The following is an 18,696-nucleotide window of genomic DNA, read 5'->3' as shown; positions in this document are numbered from 1 at the left end:
AGCAAAGATTCAGACAACAGCCTACTGATTTTCTGAAGGACAAACTGGCAATACATATATCAAAAGTCATTCAGGCCCTTTGACTCTGAAAAACCACTCTTAGAAAATTATTCTTAAAAATTAACTCAAGATGTTGGTAGCAATATGATGATTTTCGCAGCTGAATTAAAAAAAAATACTTGTAGACTGGACATGGAAATGTCCATGAATTGGGCTGGATACATACATGTGTATGTGAAACGCTGCATTGCCATGTGGATACATACAGTCATGCATCACGTAAAACAATGGACAACAAATACTACAGACGCCCCATAATATTACAACAGAGCTGAAAAACTCCTATCACCTAGAGACGCATAGGATCATAATGTTGTGGGTGCACTGCAGTACTCGTGTTTGTGGAGATGCTGGTGAAACAAACCTATTATGCTGTCAAAGGAATAAAAGTGTAACAGATACAATTATATACAGAATATAATACTTGATAATGATCATGTTACTGGTTTATATATTTGCTATGCTATACTTTATCATTATTCCACAGTGTGTTCCCTCTACTTTTTTTTTTAAAAAGTTAACTGAGAAAACAGCCTCAGGCAGGTCCTTCGGGAGGTGTTCCACAAGAAGGCACTGCTGTCATAGGAAATGACAGCTCCAAGCGTGTTACTGCCCCTGAAGACCTCCCACTAGGATAAGTTGTGGAGGTGGAAGACAGTGATTCTGATGATCCTGACCCTGGGTGGGCCTTGGCTAATAAGTGTGCATGTGTCTTTTTACTAAAAGTTTAAAAACTAAAAAAAAAAGAAAAATGTAGGCCAGGTGTGGTGGCTCACGCCTGTAATCCCAGAACTTTGGGAGGCTGAGGCAGGCAGATCACTCGAGGTCAGGAGTTCGATACCAGCCTGGCTAACATGGCGAAACCCTGCCTCTACTAAAAATACAAAAATTAGCCAGACGTGGTAGCAGGAGCCTGTAATCCCAAGGCTGAGGCACAAGAATCACTTGAGCCAGGGAGGTGGAGGTTACAGTGAGCCAAGATCATGCTACCGCACTCTAGCCTGGGCAGCAGAGTGAAACTGTGTCTTAAAAAAACCAAACCAAAAAATTTTAAATAGAAAAAAGTATTTGTGTATAGCTGTACAATGTGTTTATGTTTTAAGTGTTACTAAAAGAGTCAAGAAGTTAAAAAGTTTATAAGTTAAAAAAGTTTCAGTAAGCTAAGGTTAATTATTGAAGAAAGAAGACTTTTAAATAAATTTAATAAATTTATAAAATATTAAATACATTAAAAATATTAAAATCTTAAAAAGAAACTCAGTGCAGCCTAAATGTACAGTGTTTCTAAAGTCTACAGTAGTGCGTGGTACTGTCCTGGCCTTCACATTCACTCACCACTTACTGACTCACTTAGAGCAACTTCTAATCCTGCAGGCTCCACTCATAGTAAGTGTCCTATACAGGCATATAATTTTTTTATTTGTTAGGTATTTGTACTGTACTTTTTCCACGTTTAGACATACATACTTATCACTGTTTTACAAATGCCTACAGTATTCAGTATAGTAACATGTTGTATGTGGTTTATAGCCAAGGAGCAATCCGCTATACCACATAGTTTAAGTGTAGTAGGCTATACCTTTCAGGTTTGTGTAAGTACACTCTGATGTTCACAGAATGATGAAATCATGTAATGAAGCATTTCTCAAGACTTATCCCCATCACTGAGCAACACATAACTGTTCTGAAATGCTCACAGAGGTTTTTGCTAGGAAGGTGTTTTTGTCTCTTCATCTACTTCTAACGCTTTATTAGTATGTTCAGAATTTTAGTAAAATTATATAGGCTCATTGTGTTATAAACAATAACTATTTCCAGATTCCTTTCATCTACTGCTAAACAAAATTAAGCATACTTACGGTAGTTCTATCACCAAGGAGTTCTAACATCTTAATTCAATGGGAAAGAACTCATGTGCTGAGCATAATGTCCAAACGGCTCTCAGTTTATGAAAAGATAATCCCATCAACAAACCACCCCGTAATGTAGGAGGCACAGGAGAGAAGAGAGAGATCAGTAGAACAGAGAGTAGGGAAGAGAATCTAGTAGTTCACAATCGGGGAAAATAAACACCACATATATGATGACCACATATATAAACATCACATATATAATGGCTCTGGTTATGTCCGGGGATGAGGTTTAAAAATGCCTCTTATAATCAAAGGCCACACTCTCAGACGTGGGGGTTTTATTCTAAGAGCTGTAAGGCAATAAAAGCTTCAATGTAAATTAATGACATGTTTGAAACTGTTAAAATGCAAAAATCAACAACTGCTGCTTTTTTAATTAAAACACCTTTCTGCCGAAAGCCCTTACAGCCTCTACCCACAGAGCAAAAACACCTTTCCAACTGACAGAGCTTTGAGCAGCCCCCAAATCCTTCTCCTTACATGCTGGGCCAAGAATGTGCTATTTCAAATACATTACTGATTTTAGACCTAACATGATTTCCATATGGAAAAGTCTTGAGTATAGAAACACAACTTTCTCAGATATATTATCAATGTAGGCTATGTGTGCCAAATACGTTGCATGGAAAAACAAAACAGCTCAAGATCACAGAGGAATGGAGGGCTCAAAAAGTTGGAAGTATGAGTGAAGCTCACCACACCTCAGATACAAGGGATAAAAAACAAGTTTCCTAAGGTGCTGGCCTTGGAATGTGCAGCGAGCTACCCGAAGAACACTCTGCAGAATAATGATGGTGCTCAGGATTAGCAGCTAAAGCAAGAAACTGAAGCTCATTCAACTGATCAAACCCAACAAAACTATTAGCAATTTGCTGTTTTAAAACCAAAAAAATCAGAAATTTGCTTCTGTAAACAGTGCAACCTCATGTTATAAAAACTGCTTAATGTTATAAAAACTTCATCCACTAGGCAGTCTGTTACAATTTTAAAGTAACACTACAGTTGTAAAACTATGGACTACAATGAAATTGTCAAAACATACAAAAGAGAAGATGTCTGTTCTCTGGAACAATGCCATAACCAAATACTGGTCCTACTGCAATATGAGAGAACTCTCATCTCACCAGCAACGATGCAGAGGTAAGCCATACAGACAGCAAGGCAGCCTACACAGGGCAGAAGGACAGAGCAAGTGATAGGTGCAGTCTCAGGGAATACCCTTTGCAGCTTTTACCACTGTTCCCAGACATCAAAACTCAAAGCAGGCCTCCCTTCACCCACCCTTATCCTTTCCATCAGGTCTGTTGTGGTTCTGAGCATCTGCTGGGAGGCAGAAAGGTTCTCAAAGGACAAAGCAGGGCACATCACCCAGCCTCTTCAGCTTTCTACACCTGAGCTGAGGCTTCAAGGCTACCTTTATCAGTCCTTTCAGAGGCAGGATGGGATAAAAACAGGAGAGAAGGCTGGGCGCGGTGCCTCACCTGAGGTGCAGGGCCTGTAATCCCAGCACTTTGGGAGACTGAAGTGGGCAGATCACCTCAGGTCGGGAGTTCTGAGATTAGCCTGACCAACATGGAGAAACCTCATCTCTATTAAAAATACTAAATTAGCTGAGCATGGTGGCACAGGCCTATAATCCTGGCTACTTGGGAGGCTGAGGCAGGAGAATCACTTGCAGTCGGGAGGCGGAGACTGCGGTAAGCCAAGATCGCGCGATTGCACTGCAGACTGGGCAACAAGAGTGATACTCTATCTCAAAAACAAACAAACAAACAAACAAACAAACAAACAAAACCGTGGAGGAGCAAAGCGGATGAAGTGGCTCCTGTGGTCCTCAAACTGTGAATATTATTTTAAGTAAGACTTTTGGCTGGGCATGGTAGCTAATGCCTGTAATCCCAGCACTTTGAGAGGCCAAGGCAGGCAGATCACTTGAAGTCAGGAGTTCGAGACCAGCGTGGCCAACGTGCCAAAACCCCATCGATACTAAAAATACAAAAACTAGCTGGGCATGGTGGCACGTGTCTGTGTTCCCAGCTAATTGGGAGGTTGAGGCCCAAGAACCGCTTGAACCCAGGAGGCGGAGGTTGCACTGAGCCAAGATCGTGCCACTGCACTCCAGCCTGAGTGACAGAGTGAGACTATGCCTCAAAAAAATAAATAAAACTTTTACATTAAATCTGTTGTGCTACATTCGCCAAGTTTCAACTGTGATTTGAGGCCAGTCATCAAGAGTTAATTGAATTTCTTTTCCTTTAATAAAAAGTAGACTTCTCAGAGAAATATGAAATAAGGACTCTAGTTATACAGTAAAAAAGTAACATTAAATGTACTCTGAACAACTCTACAAAAAACAATCTCAGATCTTCTCTCTCCTCAAACTATCAGAGTAATAAGGAGAGTAGATGCTGACAAACATGTATTCAAGCGACAATGCAAAACTTGCCCAGTAAACTAATCTTATACTAGAAAATAGGGCCATATATTTCAAACTAACTACATACCAAAATCCAATCTAACTTCAGTACAGTCATGCGTCACTTGACAATGGGGATATATTATGAGAAGTGAATGATTAGGCAATTCTGTCTTTATGCAAACACTGCAGAATGTATCTTCCCAAACCCAGATGGTACATCCTACTACACACACATCTAGGCTACATGGGATAGGATACTGCTCCTAGGTTACAAGCCTGTACAGCACGTTACTGTACTGAATACTATAGGGGACTGCAACACAATGGTAAGTATGTGTGTATCTAAACACGGTAAATACAGTACCATAATCTTATGGAACCACTGTCGAACATGCGGTCTGTTGCTGACCAAAACATTGTCATGCAGCATGTGACTGTAGAGGAGGAAACATTAAGCCAGAAAGAGGTAACTATTCAATGGTCCCCTTTCCTTTTTAAATTGAAAAAAATCCTGGTATCTAAACTTTGAGAAAATACACATACCAGTGACAAACCACTAGTGTTAGAAGAAACACTCTTAAGTGTAAACAACTAACTTTAGAACTACTGTTTCCATTTTCATTTTCTTAAATAGGAAGGATAAATTCAAATACCAGAAATGTACCAACAATACAGTTGGGGTACCTTTACTAAATTAAAGAGAAGAGATACTTACAATTTTTGCATTTTTCCCACTTTTCCTTAGTTGCTGAACAGCAAAAGCATGTTCAACATTATCCATTGAAACTCCGTTAACCATTGCAACTCGGTCATTTTCCCTAGGGAAAAAAGGCACAAAACGGTATGTGAGAGAAAAACATCTTGGTAAGTTTATGATGATATTTTCAAGATAGGTACTTCTAAAATGTAGTCTAATTGTGAGTTAATTAATACTTTCTCTTCAGATCAAAAATAAAATAATGTCAATCAATTTACTTTCAGATCTCTCCACAGAATGTTTAACAAGTAACTAACAACAGGTCTTTAATTTTTTTTAAGTCATTAACAAAGTATTTCCCCAAAAGACTGAACAGATATCACAATACATGAAATGATTCTTGGTAGTACAGTTACAGGGCATTAAATGATACTAAGTCATATAGCTGGAAAACTTACTTGCTTTTAAAAAGTAAACTTTTTATAATTCAATTTTCTTTTAATTCTTCTAATTATAGTGTCATTATTTTGGTAGTATATTTTGTGTTTCTCTTTATCTTGCTAATCTTCACATGGCACAAAAAGGGTGCAAGACTTGGGGAGAGAGGCTTCTAAAAGCTAGATTCTACCCAAAATGGAATTAGAAATTTTCTTTTTCACTATTTTTACAGTTACACATTCTATTTAAAGTGAGTGAAACTAGCTTTTCATTTATGATAGAGATAAAGCTTCCTTTTATTTTCTTTGGAGACAGGGTCTTGCTCTGTCACCTAGGCTGGAGTACAGTGGTGCAATCATGGCTCACTCCAGCCTCAGAATCCTAAGCTCAAGGGATTCTCCAGTCTCCCAAGCAGTTGGGACTGCAGGTACATGCCACCATTCCCAGCTGATTTTTACATTTTTCTGTAGAGATGGGGTCTCCCTATGTTGCCCAGGTTGGTATTCAATTCCTGGTCTCAAGTGATCCCTCTGCCTCAGCCTCCCAAAGTGCTAGGATTACAGGAGTGAGCCACCATACCTGGCCAAAGTTTCCTGCTTAAGTAAACATGTTAATTTAAGGAAAAATATATGAACCATGGCACAGGTGGTGTATGAATATGGCAAAATCACTAAGATAGTAGGCCAGTGCCTGAGGACAGGAACACTGCTTGTCGCACAGGTGCCCACGAAAAATAGCTCTTACTGTAGCTGTCCTTCAGCTGGTCCTCCTTTCAGCACATCTGAGATCACTATTGACGTTTCCCCACTCTGAAAATGAGGATTATCTCGTCCACCAGATATTGCAATTCCGAATCCAAATCCAGGAGCCTAAAGTAAAAATCACAGTAAAATATTGCTATTAAGGACAAAAATAATTGTTTGTTACATCATACTCTACACTCTAGAGAAGTTAAAATACAAAACTTACAATCTTAATACATCCATGATCCATAAACACTCACTTGCATAGCTGCCTATTAGAACTATCCTTGTACAAGAATGCAAGTGCTAATAACTACTGGACATAACAGAATATTTAAAATTGCCAACTATATACATGTTCTTTAAAAAACAAAGACATTTAAAAATTATTAACGCTGAAATCCTGACTTTATTTTTGATTATCAGACAGGCCCTGAGAAGACTGGCAGTGTCCAGTGTGATCATCATTCATACTGGCAACTGATTTAGGAGATGACAGACTTATCCAGCATTTGTCATTTTACATAGTAAAATACCAATTGCTTTGAAAATCAAGTATTAGTTATTTCAACTTTCAACAACTTCTGCAAACTTCTAAAAATCTCTGTGGAATACAATGTCTTGTGCACACTATACAACAGAAGGTGTACATTAGCCATACTGAACAAACATTGTAAAATTACCTTTTTTAAAAACTAAATTACAATAAGCTACACTTCTGAAAGAGCCTAGAATCTTTGCCACCATGACTCAGGACAGGTCAGTATAAAAAAAAATTCAAAATATTTTCAAGTTATTAAAAAATTACCTAATCTCAAAGAAATCTATACTATTCTCTAGAAAGGAAATGGAGTACCTAGAGTAGTCTAAAGAGATATCATACATTTTCTTAAGGTTACAGAATCATTAAGCCAGAAATGTATCTTTTTGTATAAAATTGTACAATTCAAACTGCCTGAGGACAAAGGTAACAGCTTCCTCCCTCAGCTTTCCAGTCCTCAACAGAGGACACTATGTTCACCATGAATAGTGCATATATCACCTTTCCTCTTATCCCAAAGCCTATAGAAGTAGCAAAAGAAAAAAAAGCCTCTTCTTAAAAAAGAGTAAATACCAACTATTTCAAGTATCTATCAACTGATGAATGGATAAATAAAAGGTGGTATATCCATACAATGAAATATTGTATGTAAAAAGGAATGAAGTACTGATACATAGTATAACATGAATGAACCTTGAAAACATCATGCTAAGGTGAAAACAGTTCACAAAGGTCAATATATTCTACTATTCCATTTACATAAAATGCTCAGAAAGGCAAATCTATAGAGACAAAAATGCAATTGGTCATTGTCCAGGGCAACACGGATTGGGGAGTGATAAGTCAATTGGTGTGAGTTGTTTTTTGTTTATTTCTTTTACAGTAATGAAAATGTTTTAAAATGGACTCTGGTGATGGTAACACAACTCTGAACATGCTAAAAACCAATGAACTGTATACCTGAATTGTATGGTATGTGAATTTTATGGCAATAAAGTGAATACAAAAAGAAGTTAATATGAAAAAAGAAAATAGTAACAAACAGGGAAATTTGTGAGTAACTGAACACGATGGCAACCATCTGAATCTCTTTATATATCTTCCCAAAATGTAACTGAACAAAAACAGATAAACTACAGTGGTCCTCCCTTATCCTCAGTTTCATGTTCTTAGCTTTCAGTCACCTGAGGTCAACTGCAGTCTGAAAATTTTAAATGGAAAACTCCAGAAATAAACAATCTGTAAGATTTAAACTGCACACCATTAGGAGTAGCATGATGACATCTTTTACCATCCTGCTCCATCCCATATAAGATGTGAATCATCCCTTTGTCGAGTGTCTCCATGCCATAAGGGCTCCTGCTTGTTACAGTCATTCAGTAGCTATCACAGTTATGAGATCAACTGTGGAGAGGTAGCACAATGCTTGTGTTCAAGTCACCCTCATTTTACTTAATCATGGCCCCAAAGTGCACCAGTAGCAATGCAGGCAATTCGGATATGCCAAAGAGTTTCCTTTGAGAAGGCGAAAGTCCTCCACTTAATAGAAAAAAAAAAATCATGTGCTGAGGTTACTAAGATCTTCAGGGAGAAGGACTCTTCTACTAGTGAAATTGTGAAGGAGGAAAAAGAAATTTGTGCTAGTTTTGCTGTCACACCTTAAACTGCAAGGGTTTGGCCAGAGTGCATGGTAAGTGCTTATTTAAAATGGAAAAGGCATTAAACTTGTGAGTGGGGCATTAAACTTACAAGTGGAAGACAGGAACAGAAATGTGCTCCAATTAACAGCAACATTGGGTTTGGTACTATCCGTGAACTCAGGCATCCACTGGGGGAACATATGCCCCATGGCTCAGAGGGGACTACTGTACACAAAACCGTACACTCATCATAATTCAAAGATAATATTCACATTTCAAAATAAAAGCAGGACTAAAAAATAAATTATTAGAGACAAATAACTATTAGTATTGCAGTAGAAAACATAAAGACTACAGAAAAAATTCAAATAAATTTGAAAGCCTAAATGAAACATAATTCCTTAAGGAAATATAGATGACCAAAATTGACTCTATTATAAATAAAAAGGTCAAAACGGCCAATTTCTGGAGAAAAAGCAGAAAAATTTATGGGGGAATTATCCCACAAAAAGGCACTGAGCACAAATGATTTCACAGGGGAATTGTGCCAAAACATGCAATATCCAGACAGCCTCAATACAATGTATTGTTCCAGAACACTGATATAAAGGAAACCTTCTAGATTATTTTTATGAAGCAAGTATAATATTGACAGTGAAACCTGGTAATTACTGTCCATAATGACCAATCCCCCAATATTACAGCTCAACGTAATTTATTTTTATCAGTGCAAAATACAAAATAAAAATAAGCAAACAAAAGCCAACGTTACATAAATACTCCATGATAAAGAGATTTATTCTAGGAATGCAAGCTTAGTGTATTAGGAAATCCACTGGTAGAACACATCCTATTAATAAATCTAAAGAAAAAAATTATATGATTATCTCCAAGATCCTGAAAAAGCCTTTGACAAAATCTGACATTCACTGCTGAAGAGACAAAAAAGTTGGTGGAAATGCACTGTAACAAACCCTGCTGTTGTATGTTGCTTTTTGTTAAAGTACAGAAAGAAAATCCAACTTTTCATACACACATACAGTGGTTGAAAAAGAGGAGTTACTGGCCGGGCGCTGTGGCTCAATCAATCCTGTAATCCCAGCACTTTGGGAGGCCGAAGCAGTGGGATCACAAGGTCAGGAGACTAACACCATCCTTGCTAACATGGTAAAACCCTGTCTCTACTGAAATTACAAAAAATTAGCCAGGCATGGTGGCGTGCACCTGTAGTCCCAGCTACTTGGAAGGCTGAGGCAGGAGAATTGCTTGAACCTGGGAGGCGGAGGTTTCGGTGAGCCAAGATTGCACCATTGCACTACAGCCTGGGCGACAGAGCGAGACTCTGTCTCAAAAAGAAAAAAAAAAGTTATTTTAGTAGACGTTTTAGGTAATTACGAATATTCACATTTGATTTTATGCCAAACACTTAATAAATGATAGTTTCCTAAAGGAGAGTAATAAGGTACAGTTTGAAACCATATCAATCAACTGTCTGTACTGTTGCATGAATATCTACTGGCCTATTTTACACTTTGAATGGGCATTTTATATGTGTATAATTTTATTATAGCATGCCTTAGCCTTTTGGAAAATACTGGTTCCCTGAGTTAGGCAAGTCTTCCAAATGATGCCACATTTCACCGCATGGTGTATTTTAAAATCATGTGTTACTATCAAGTTCATCAAAAAGTCTTTAATTACTGAAAAGCAGATAAAAACTTCTCAAATTTTCATTTTTGTTTTAAAAATCAGTTTTCATTGTTAGCAACAAATACTATCAAGAATTGTTCTCCTTGAAGCAGCAAGGTATTCATTCATTTTGGAGAAATATGTTTGTCAAATATTCAAGTTTAGATAACCATACATTCCTTCAAGTAAACAATTGTTCCTTCAAGTCAAAGTGATTTCTGCCTTCCCTCCCCAACTCAATACACAGCTGCAATTCAAATAATCACACAAGCACTTTAGTACAAGGCAGAAGTACTTTAGGCACGTTTCCCATCTGCATACCTAGACTACTGAAAATGTATGTACTCAAGGGTTGGAAAGTAATAAGACATAATTCTTACTGCTTCAAATCATTCTTAAATAAAACTGAAATTTTTCTTTTAATCTGTGAGTGTGTGACAATGACTCTTATTATAAGGTTTGGTGCCGCTGCCTTGATTTGGGCTATAAAGCCCACAGTTTTAACCACCATTGTTTCTGAACCTTCACTCAAATAACAACACAGTGAAGAAGATAAGTAATACTTTCATACTGTTACAAAAACAGTTTTGCCCATGAACCTAAAAAAGTTTTCAGGGACCTTCAGGAGTCCACAGACCATACTATGAAAATGTTGATATTAAGAACTACTTAAACATGAAGGGAGGAAAAATAAAACAAACACCCCAAAAAACAATGAAACAATTTACAAAAGATATGAGATGTTAAAACCCGCAAAAAAAATGCAAATTAAAATCAAAGAACATCAAGGACAGAAAAAGTGAAGCATAACACATTTAAGAAAAGGGAGGCTATAGGGCAACAGGCCATCTACTACTGATGGGGACACAAACTGCTAGAACTACTCAGGAGGGGAATTTGGCAATAACCTAACAAAACTACAAATGTACTATCTTTTGACAGAGCAAACTAGCTTCTAAAAAATACCCTGAAGATACACATACCTCTCTCACAATACAAAAATAACAAACATACATGGTTATTCATTGTAGATTGTTTGTAACTGCAAAATGCTGGAAAAAACCTAAACACCCCAGGCTTAGTAAAGGCTTATCCTTAGTCTTTTGGAAAATACTTTTTTTCTCCTTCAAAGAGGTGGGGACTAATCTTTGAATTTAGTAATTTGAAAAATTATGTAATTTTACAGTATGGTTACATCTTCTTCGGTAATTCTTTTTTTTCTTTTATTTAAAAGTTAAAAACATAAAAAAGAAATATCAAAAACATTAGGAACTTTCAATAAACAAGGCAGGGGATGTGAGCATACATTTTAAAAAATTACTTGTGAAACCCCGTCTCTACTAATACAAAAAATTAGCTGGGCACGGTGGCGCGTGCCTGTAATCCCAGCTACTCAGGAGGCTGAGGCAGGAGAATTGCCTGAACCCAGGAGGCGGAGGTTGCGGTGAGCCGAGATCGCGCCATTGCGCTCCAGCCTGGGTAACAAGAGCGAGACTCCGTCTCAAAAAAAAAAAAAAAAAAAAAAAAAAAAAAATTACTTGTGTAAGTGTGTAGTTCAGGCACCTCATAGGGCTGGTATTCCTGCTACATCAGTGCTTACCACAGTTCACTTAGGGAAGCTTGTGATTTCTTACCTGCAGCGGCTGCAGATAAGAATCACTTGGGAACAATTTCAAAACTGCTTGCTGAGGCACGATCCTTCATCTATACCAATTAAGTAAAAATGGAGAAGAGGAGTTGGCGGACTGAAAAAAAAAAAAAAGTAGCTCCCAGGTGATTCTAATGAGCAGCCAGCCAGAGCTGCAGCTTTCAATGTTTTCTAAATATAAGATCAGTTCATCAAAAATTTCAAAGGGTTCAACTCTTCCCCACCTTCCCTTCCCTCTACCTTCACAATTGTCTTATTTGGCCCTTTCAACAGATTTATCACCTCCACTGCACTACAGATACTGGTAGAGCGGTCCCTCTGACACAAAGACCTATTCCAATAGAAACTTGCCCATAAGTACAAATTCCTTAGCATGCAATGCCTTTGAATACAACTCCAACTTGCTACTCAGCACCCCAGACTTTGCTCTAAACCCGCTTAAATACTGATTCCTGCTTAAGCAGATCATGCACTATCAAACTGTATGGTTTAACATCTCCTCTCTGCCTAGGATTTCTTTATCACCTCATCAATCTTGAAAGCTTCAGCTGATCTTTCAAAACCCAGGTTCCATGTCATCTCATTCATAAAACCACCCTTGGCTTTCACAGGTAGAAGTGGCCCATCCTATAACCTGCTGGAGCACATGTACACACTTGTGCTACTTAACCCAGCACTACAAGTAGCCTCGGTTATCAAGGCCCTATTTGGGAGAGAGTCACATATTTAAAATTGAAGGCTAATCCAATTAAGACCACCAAACTTAATCTGCCTTGCTTTTCATCGCTTACTTTTAGTTGATCTATTTTAAAACCCCCACTAGCATGTCACATAGCAAAAACTCCCACAAACTTCCTTACAGGTAACTTCCGAATGTGGGTCACTACAGTAATAGTTGCTTAAAGTTATTTTCAGGAACCAGGAGGCAGATCTTGTCCACTTCAAGCTGATTGAGACCACCGACCCTTCAACTGGACCTACATAAATGCCTCAAGAGAGGTGACCATTTGATGTCAGAGGGCCAAAACCTCCTTCCTCAGATCATGGAGATACTGCCATTTTTCAAACATGCATTCTATGAAGAGCTGTATAACTTGACTACATGTATGCAATCCTAACTAACTCACTTTTCCTTACCCCCCGTCTCCCTTCTCCATGCCTTGGAGAACCTTGGTACTCTATTTCAAAAACATCCCTAAAATCCCATCTTTGGAAAGGTAGGTTTGAAATTTGTTCTCCCGTCTCCTCATTTGGCAGTCTTGTGAGTAAAACCTTTTCTCTTTGACAAAACAAGTCACTGCAATGACTGGCTTGCTTGCTGAAAATATTCATTAACATCTTTCAGCTCAATGCAACCCTGCAGAAGCCTGACACAAAGTGGTTCACCAAGTTAGTGAACATCAACAAGTATATGATTGATTATTCAATTTAATTTTAATTTCATTTCCCTTTACAGAGACTCTTTTTTTAAACTAGCACTAATTAGAGCACTAAAAACAGAATTCTGGAAAAATTAGCAGTAATGAGTGTAGGCATGAATGAATCTTCCTGAATAAAAACAGGCAGGTCAACTACATAACAAATCAAGAATCCAAGTGCAACATTTACAAAAAAACTAGGGGGCCAATGTATCCCCCTTACAGTGCAAAATGCAACCAGGAGGGGATAAACACCTGGCTATGGAGACTTGCTTAGCATGTGAACCAAGCCATATTCTAAAACAAACAAGCAAACAAAATCCATGCCCCCTGCAAAAACAACAACAACAACAACAAACCCACCACCAATTACAGGTAAAAATGAGAAAAAGAAAATAATCAGAATCAAACCTTCTACAGCAGCAGTCCTCAACCTTTTTGGCACCAGGGACTGATTTCTTTGAAGACAATGTTTCTCCCACAGACCGGCAGGTGGAGGGGATGGTTTCAGGAAGATTCAATCACATTACATTTATTGTGTACTTTATTTCTATTATGATTACACTGTAATGTATGATGAAATAATCACACAACTCACCACATTGTAGAATCAGTGGGAGCCCTGAGCTAGTTTACCTGCAACTGGATGGTCCCAACTGGGGATGATGGGAGACAGTGACCGATCATCAGGCATTAGAATTTCCTCAGGAGTATGCAACCTAGATCTACTGCTTGCATGGTTCACAATAGGGTTCACACTCCTATGAGAATCTAATGCCACCACTGATCTGACAGGAGGCAGCGCTCAAGCAGTAATGCAAGCAATTGGGGGGTGGCTGTAAATATAGGTGAAGTTTTGCTTACTTGCCTGCTGCTCACCTCCAGCTATGTGGCTCAGTATAGGTCTATGGGCTGGGGGTTGGGAACCTCTGCTCTACAGAAAATTACTATATAACAGGAGCAAAGTAACGTCCTGCAGACAATAAAAGTATGCCTGAAAGAATGCTTAAAGGGAGGAGATTAAAACTGTTATTAGCACAAGAAGATACAAGACATGAAATAATTAGAAAAAGAAATGAAGTGAAAGAATTCAAGACCAAATGTGAAATTTTAAAAAGTCATTTTAGATAGGAATATAAGACCAAAAAATATCTTGAGAAAAAATAAATCAACCTAACATCCTAACATTAAATCAACAATACATACAACATTAACAACCTAACATCACAACAAAAAGAATTATAGGAACAAGAACAAACTAATTCCAAAGCTAGCTGAAGATAAGAAATAACAAAAATCAGAGCTGTACTAAAGGAGCCAGACACAAAAAGCCATTCAAAAGACCAATGAATCCAGGAATTGTATTTTCAAAAAAAAAAATCAGTAAGATAAACTATTAGCTAGACTAATAAAGATGGAAGATCCAAATAAACACAATCAAGACAAAGGGGATAATGCCACTGACCCCACTGCAATACAAGCAACCATCAAAGAATACTATGAACACCTCACCTCCATGCACACAAACTAGAAAATCTAGAAGAAATGGATAAATTACTAGACAAATACACCCTCCCAAGACTGAACCAGGAAGAAACTGAATCCCTGAACATACAAGTAACAAGTACCAAAATTGAATCAGTAGTTGAACTGAACCAACTAAAAAAAGCCCAGGACCAAATGAATTAATAGCTGAATTCTACATGTACAAACAAGAGCTAGAATAATTCCTACTGAAACTATTCCAAAAATTTAGAGGAACACCACCCCAACTCATTCTACGAGGCCAGCATTATCCTAATACCAAAACCTGGCAAAACACCACAAAAAAAGAAAACTTCAGGAAAGTATCTTGGATAAACACTGATGCAAAAATCCTCAATAAAATACTAGCAAGCTGAATCCAACAGCATATCAAAAAGCTAATCCACCACAATCAAGTAGGCATTATCCCTGGGATGCATGGTTGGTTCAACATATGCAAATCATTAAATGCGATTCACTACATAAACAGAACTAAAGACAAAAACCACATGATTATCTCAATAAATGCAGAAAAGGCCTTCAATAAACTTCCACATCCCTTCACCTTAAAAACTCTCAATAAACTAGGCATTGAAATTGAAGGAACACATCTCAAAATAATAGAAGCTGTATATGACAAACCCACAGCCAACATCCTACTGAATGGGCAAAAGCTCGAAGCATTCACCTTGAGAACCAGCTCAAGACAAGGATGCCCTCTCTCATCACTCCTATTCAACGTAGTATTGGAAGTCCTCGCCAGAGCAATCAGGCAAGAGAAAAAAAGAAAAAAAAAAAAGGCATCCAAATAAGAGAGGAAGTTAAACCATCCCTGTTTGCAGGTGACATGATTCTGTATCTAGAAGGCCCCACAGTCTAAGTGCAAAAGCTTTTTAAGCTGATAAACAACTTCAACAAAGTTTCAGGATATAAAATCAATATACAAAAACCACTAGCATTATTATACACCAACAACAGCCAAGAGCCAAATCAGGAATGCAATTCATATGGAACCAAAAAAGAGCTCGAATAGACAAGACAATCCTAAGCAAAAAGAACAAAGCTGGAGGTATTACGTTACCCAACTTCAAACTAAACTACAGGACTACAGTAACCAAACAGCATGGTATTAGAATAAAAACAGACACACAGATCAACAGAACATAACAGGGAGCCCAGAAGTAAGGCCACACACCTATGACCATTTGATCTTCAACAAAGCTGACAAAAACAAGCAATGGGGAAAGGACTCTTTATTCAATAAATGGTGCTGGTGTAACTGGGAGCCACATGCAGAAGACCGAAACTGGAACCCTTCCTTATACCATACATAGAAATCAACTCAAGATGGATTAAAGACATCAATGTAAAACCCAAAACTATAAAAACCCTGGAAGACAACCCAGGCAATACCATTCTGGACATAGGAACTGGCAAAAATTTCATGTCAAAGATGCCAAAACCAATTGCAACAAAAGCAAAAATTGACAAATGGAATCTAACTAAAGAGCTTCTGTACAGCAAAAGAAACCATCAAAAGAGCAAACCAATGACCTACAGAATATGAGAAAACATCTGCAAACTATGCAAAGGTCTAGTACCTAGTATCTATACATAACTTTATAAGAAAAAACAACCTCATTAGAAAGTGGGCAAAGGACATGTGCAAACACTTTTCAAAAGAAAACATATGTCGCCAACAATCTTATGAAAAAATGCTCAACATCAGTCATCATCGGACAAATGCAAATCAAAACCACAATGAGCAGCTGAGCATGGTGGCTCATGCCTGTAATCCCAGCACTTTGGGAGGCTGAGGCAGGTGGATTACACCTGAGGTCAGGAGTTCGAGGCCAGCCTGACTAATACGGTGAAACTATGTCTCTACTAAAAATCTCAGCTACTTGGGAGGCTGAGGCAGAATTGTTTGAATACAGGAGTGAAGGCTGCAGTGAGATAAGATTGCACCACTGCACTCCAGCCTGGGAAACAAAAGCAAAACTTCATCTAAAAAAAAAAAAAAAAAGCCAGATGAGATATCATCTCACACCTGTCAGAATGGCTAATATTAAAAAGTCAAAAAAATAACAGATGCTGGCAAGGCTGCAGAGAAAAGAGATTGCTTATACACTGTTGGGAAAAGCAGTATGGCAATTCCTCAAAGAGCTAAAAAGAGAACTACCATTTGAGCCAGCAATCCCATTACTGGGTATATACCCAAACTAATAGAAATCGGTGTATCATAAAGACACATGCACATATTATGTTCACTGCAGCACTATTCACAATAGCTAAGACACAGAATCAACCTAAATGCCCATCAATGGAGGACTGGATGAAGAAAATGTAGTACAAGTATGCAGCTATAAAAAAGAACAAGATATGTCCTTTGCAAGAACATGGGTGGAACTGGAGGCCATCATCCTTAGCAAACTAACACAGGAACAGAAAACCAAACACTGCATGTTCTCACTTTTAAGTGGGAGCTAAACGAAGAGAATACAGGGACACAGAGGGAATACACTGGAGACTACCAGAGGGTGGAGGGTGGCAGGTGGGAGAGGAGCAGAAAAAGTAACTATTCAGTACTAGGCTTAGTAATAGGTGATGAAATAATCTGTAAATCAAACCCCCATGACACAAGTTTACCTACATAACAAACCTGCACATGTACCCCTAAACCTATAAGTTTTTAAATAAATAAATAAACATTTAAAAAAAAATGCAAGAGATTTTATCAAAAGGATTTGAGAGAACATTACAAACACTGAAGACACGCAAAAGAGACATGATACCTATGAATAGTAGGAGTCCCTAAAGAAGCAAATAAGGGAAGAAAAAAAAATTTTTTAAAACGGAAAATAAAAACACTTTCCTGATATTATTTTTGAAAAAACTGAAAGTATTTACTGAAAGAGTTTACACCATTGTGAATATGTGAGTTATCTGAGAATATCAACTCAGGAGGACTAACACCAAAAATATATTTAAATGACTAAATTTTAAGAAAAAAGAACAGCGAGTCAAGGATTTTATATCCAACAAAACTGACCTTCAAGTACAAAGAACACAGATAACCCAGTCAACACGCAAGAACACGGGAAATATTGTCTTTATGATTTCATCCTAAGGAATCTAATAAAGAGTAACGTTCTGACCATCAAAATGTCAACAGACACATGGATAGGACTGCTGACAAGCATTACATATATACTGTACTTATTTCTAATACTGAGATTAACAGCTATATGATCTAGATATGGTAAAAACCATTTTAATACACAGAGAAATAAATTTTTACTGTTTCCAGTAATCAGAATTCACAGAGGTAGATTACTCTGAGGCAATAATATGCTCTCTGTATTAGACTTACTAAGAGACTACCATGGTATCCTCCCAAGGGATTTTCGAAAGAAAAGAAAATGCCATTTTTTCTCATCTATCTTTAACGTAAAAATTGTGCAGGTCTACCAAGATAGTTCATTTTAAAAATATGTTTACACGAAAAATGTACAGGATAAATTTTAGCTTCTGGCCATGGAAGAAAGAGCATCAAAGACTTACCATATTTCAAACTTTTGAAACCTTAAGCAGCCATGAGTAGCAACAACTTCTGTGTTTACATGTCTACGCCTGGCTAGGAAACTGAATTTGTTAGAACTCAGAAACAGGGTCCTGGAATTTTCTCAGTTATGTGTCCTGTTTTACTGGACACTAGCCATGCCCATTCCTTTATAGTTATGACTGCTTTAGCACTGAATAGTTGCAACAGGGACCTTGTGGTGCACAAAGTCAAGCTAGCCTTTCACAGAAAAGGTCTGCCCACCCATGAGTTAAAGTATTTCTTGGTTCCTTCAAAAAAATTCCTGAAAATGGTTTCCGTTTCAGAAATAATTGCTGAATTTCTTCTCCAAAGATTCCTCTCTGTTCCTATTGAATATGCCCAATTACCTACTTAAGGATTCC

General features: G+C 37.7%; 1 protein-coding gene across 6 annotated transcripts in view; it reads right to left on the bottom strand.

Annotated features, from left to right (window-relative positions):
- TJP1 (tight junction protein 1) overlaps positions 1 to 18,696 on the bottom strand; it is a 246,987-nt gene that overhangs the window by 61,533 nt on the left and 166,758 nt on the right. For all 6 annotated transcript variants that reach the window (XM_064376314.1, XM_064376315.1, XM_064376316.1 and 3 more), the window contains 2 exons: positions 6,272 to 6,396; positions 5,108 to 5,210 (listed from right to left, as the gene is read on the bottom strand). In XM_064376314.1, the coding sequence (XP_064232384.1) occupies positions 5,108 to 5,210; positions 6,272 to 6,396 (228 nt within the window). The remainder of the gene's footprint in view (positions 1 to 5,107; positions 5,211 to 6,271; positions 6,397 to 18,696) is intronic.

Source organism: Aotus nancymaae, unplaced genomic scaffold (genome assembly GCF_030222135.1).
Source record: "Aotus nancymaae isolate 86718 unplaced genomic scaffold, 86718_ANA_hifiasm-v0.15.2.pri h1tg000014l, whole genome shotgun sequence".
Taxonomy (NCBI): domain Eukaryota; kingdom Metazoa; phylum Chordata; class Mammalia; order Primates; family Aotidae; genus Aotus; species Aotus nancymaae.
Note: the sequence above shows the minus strand (reverse complement) of the source record. Positions and strands in the feature narration are given on the sequence as shown.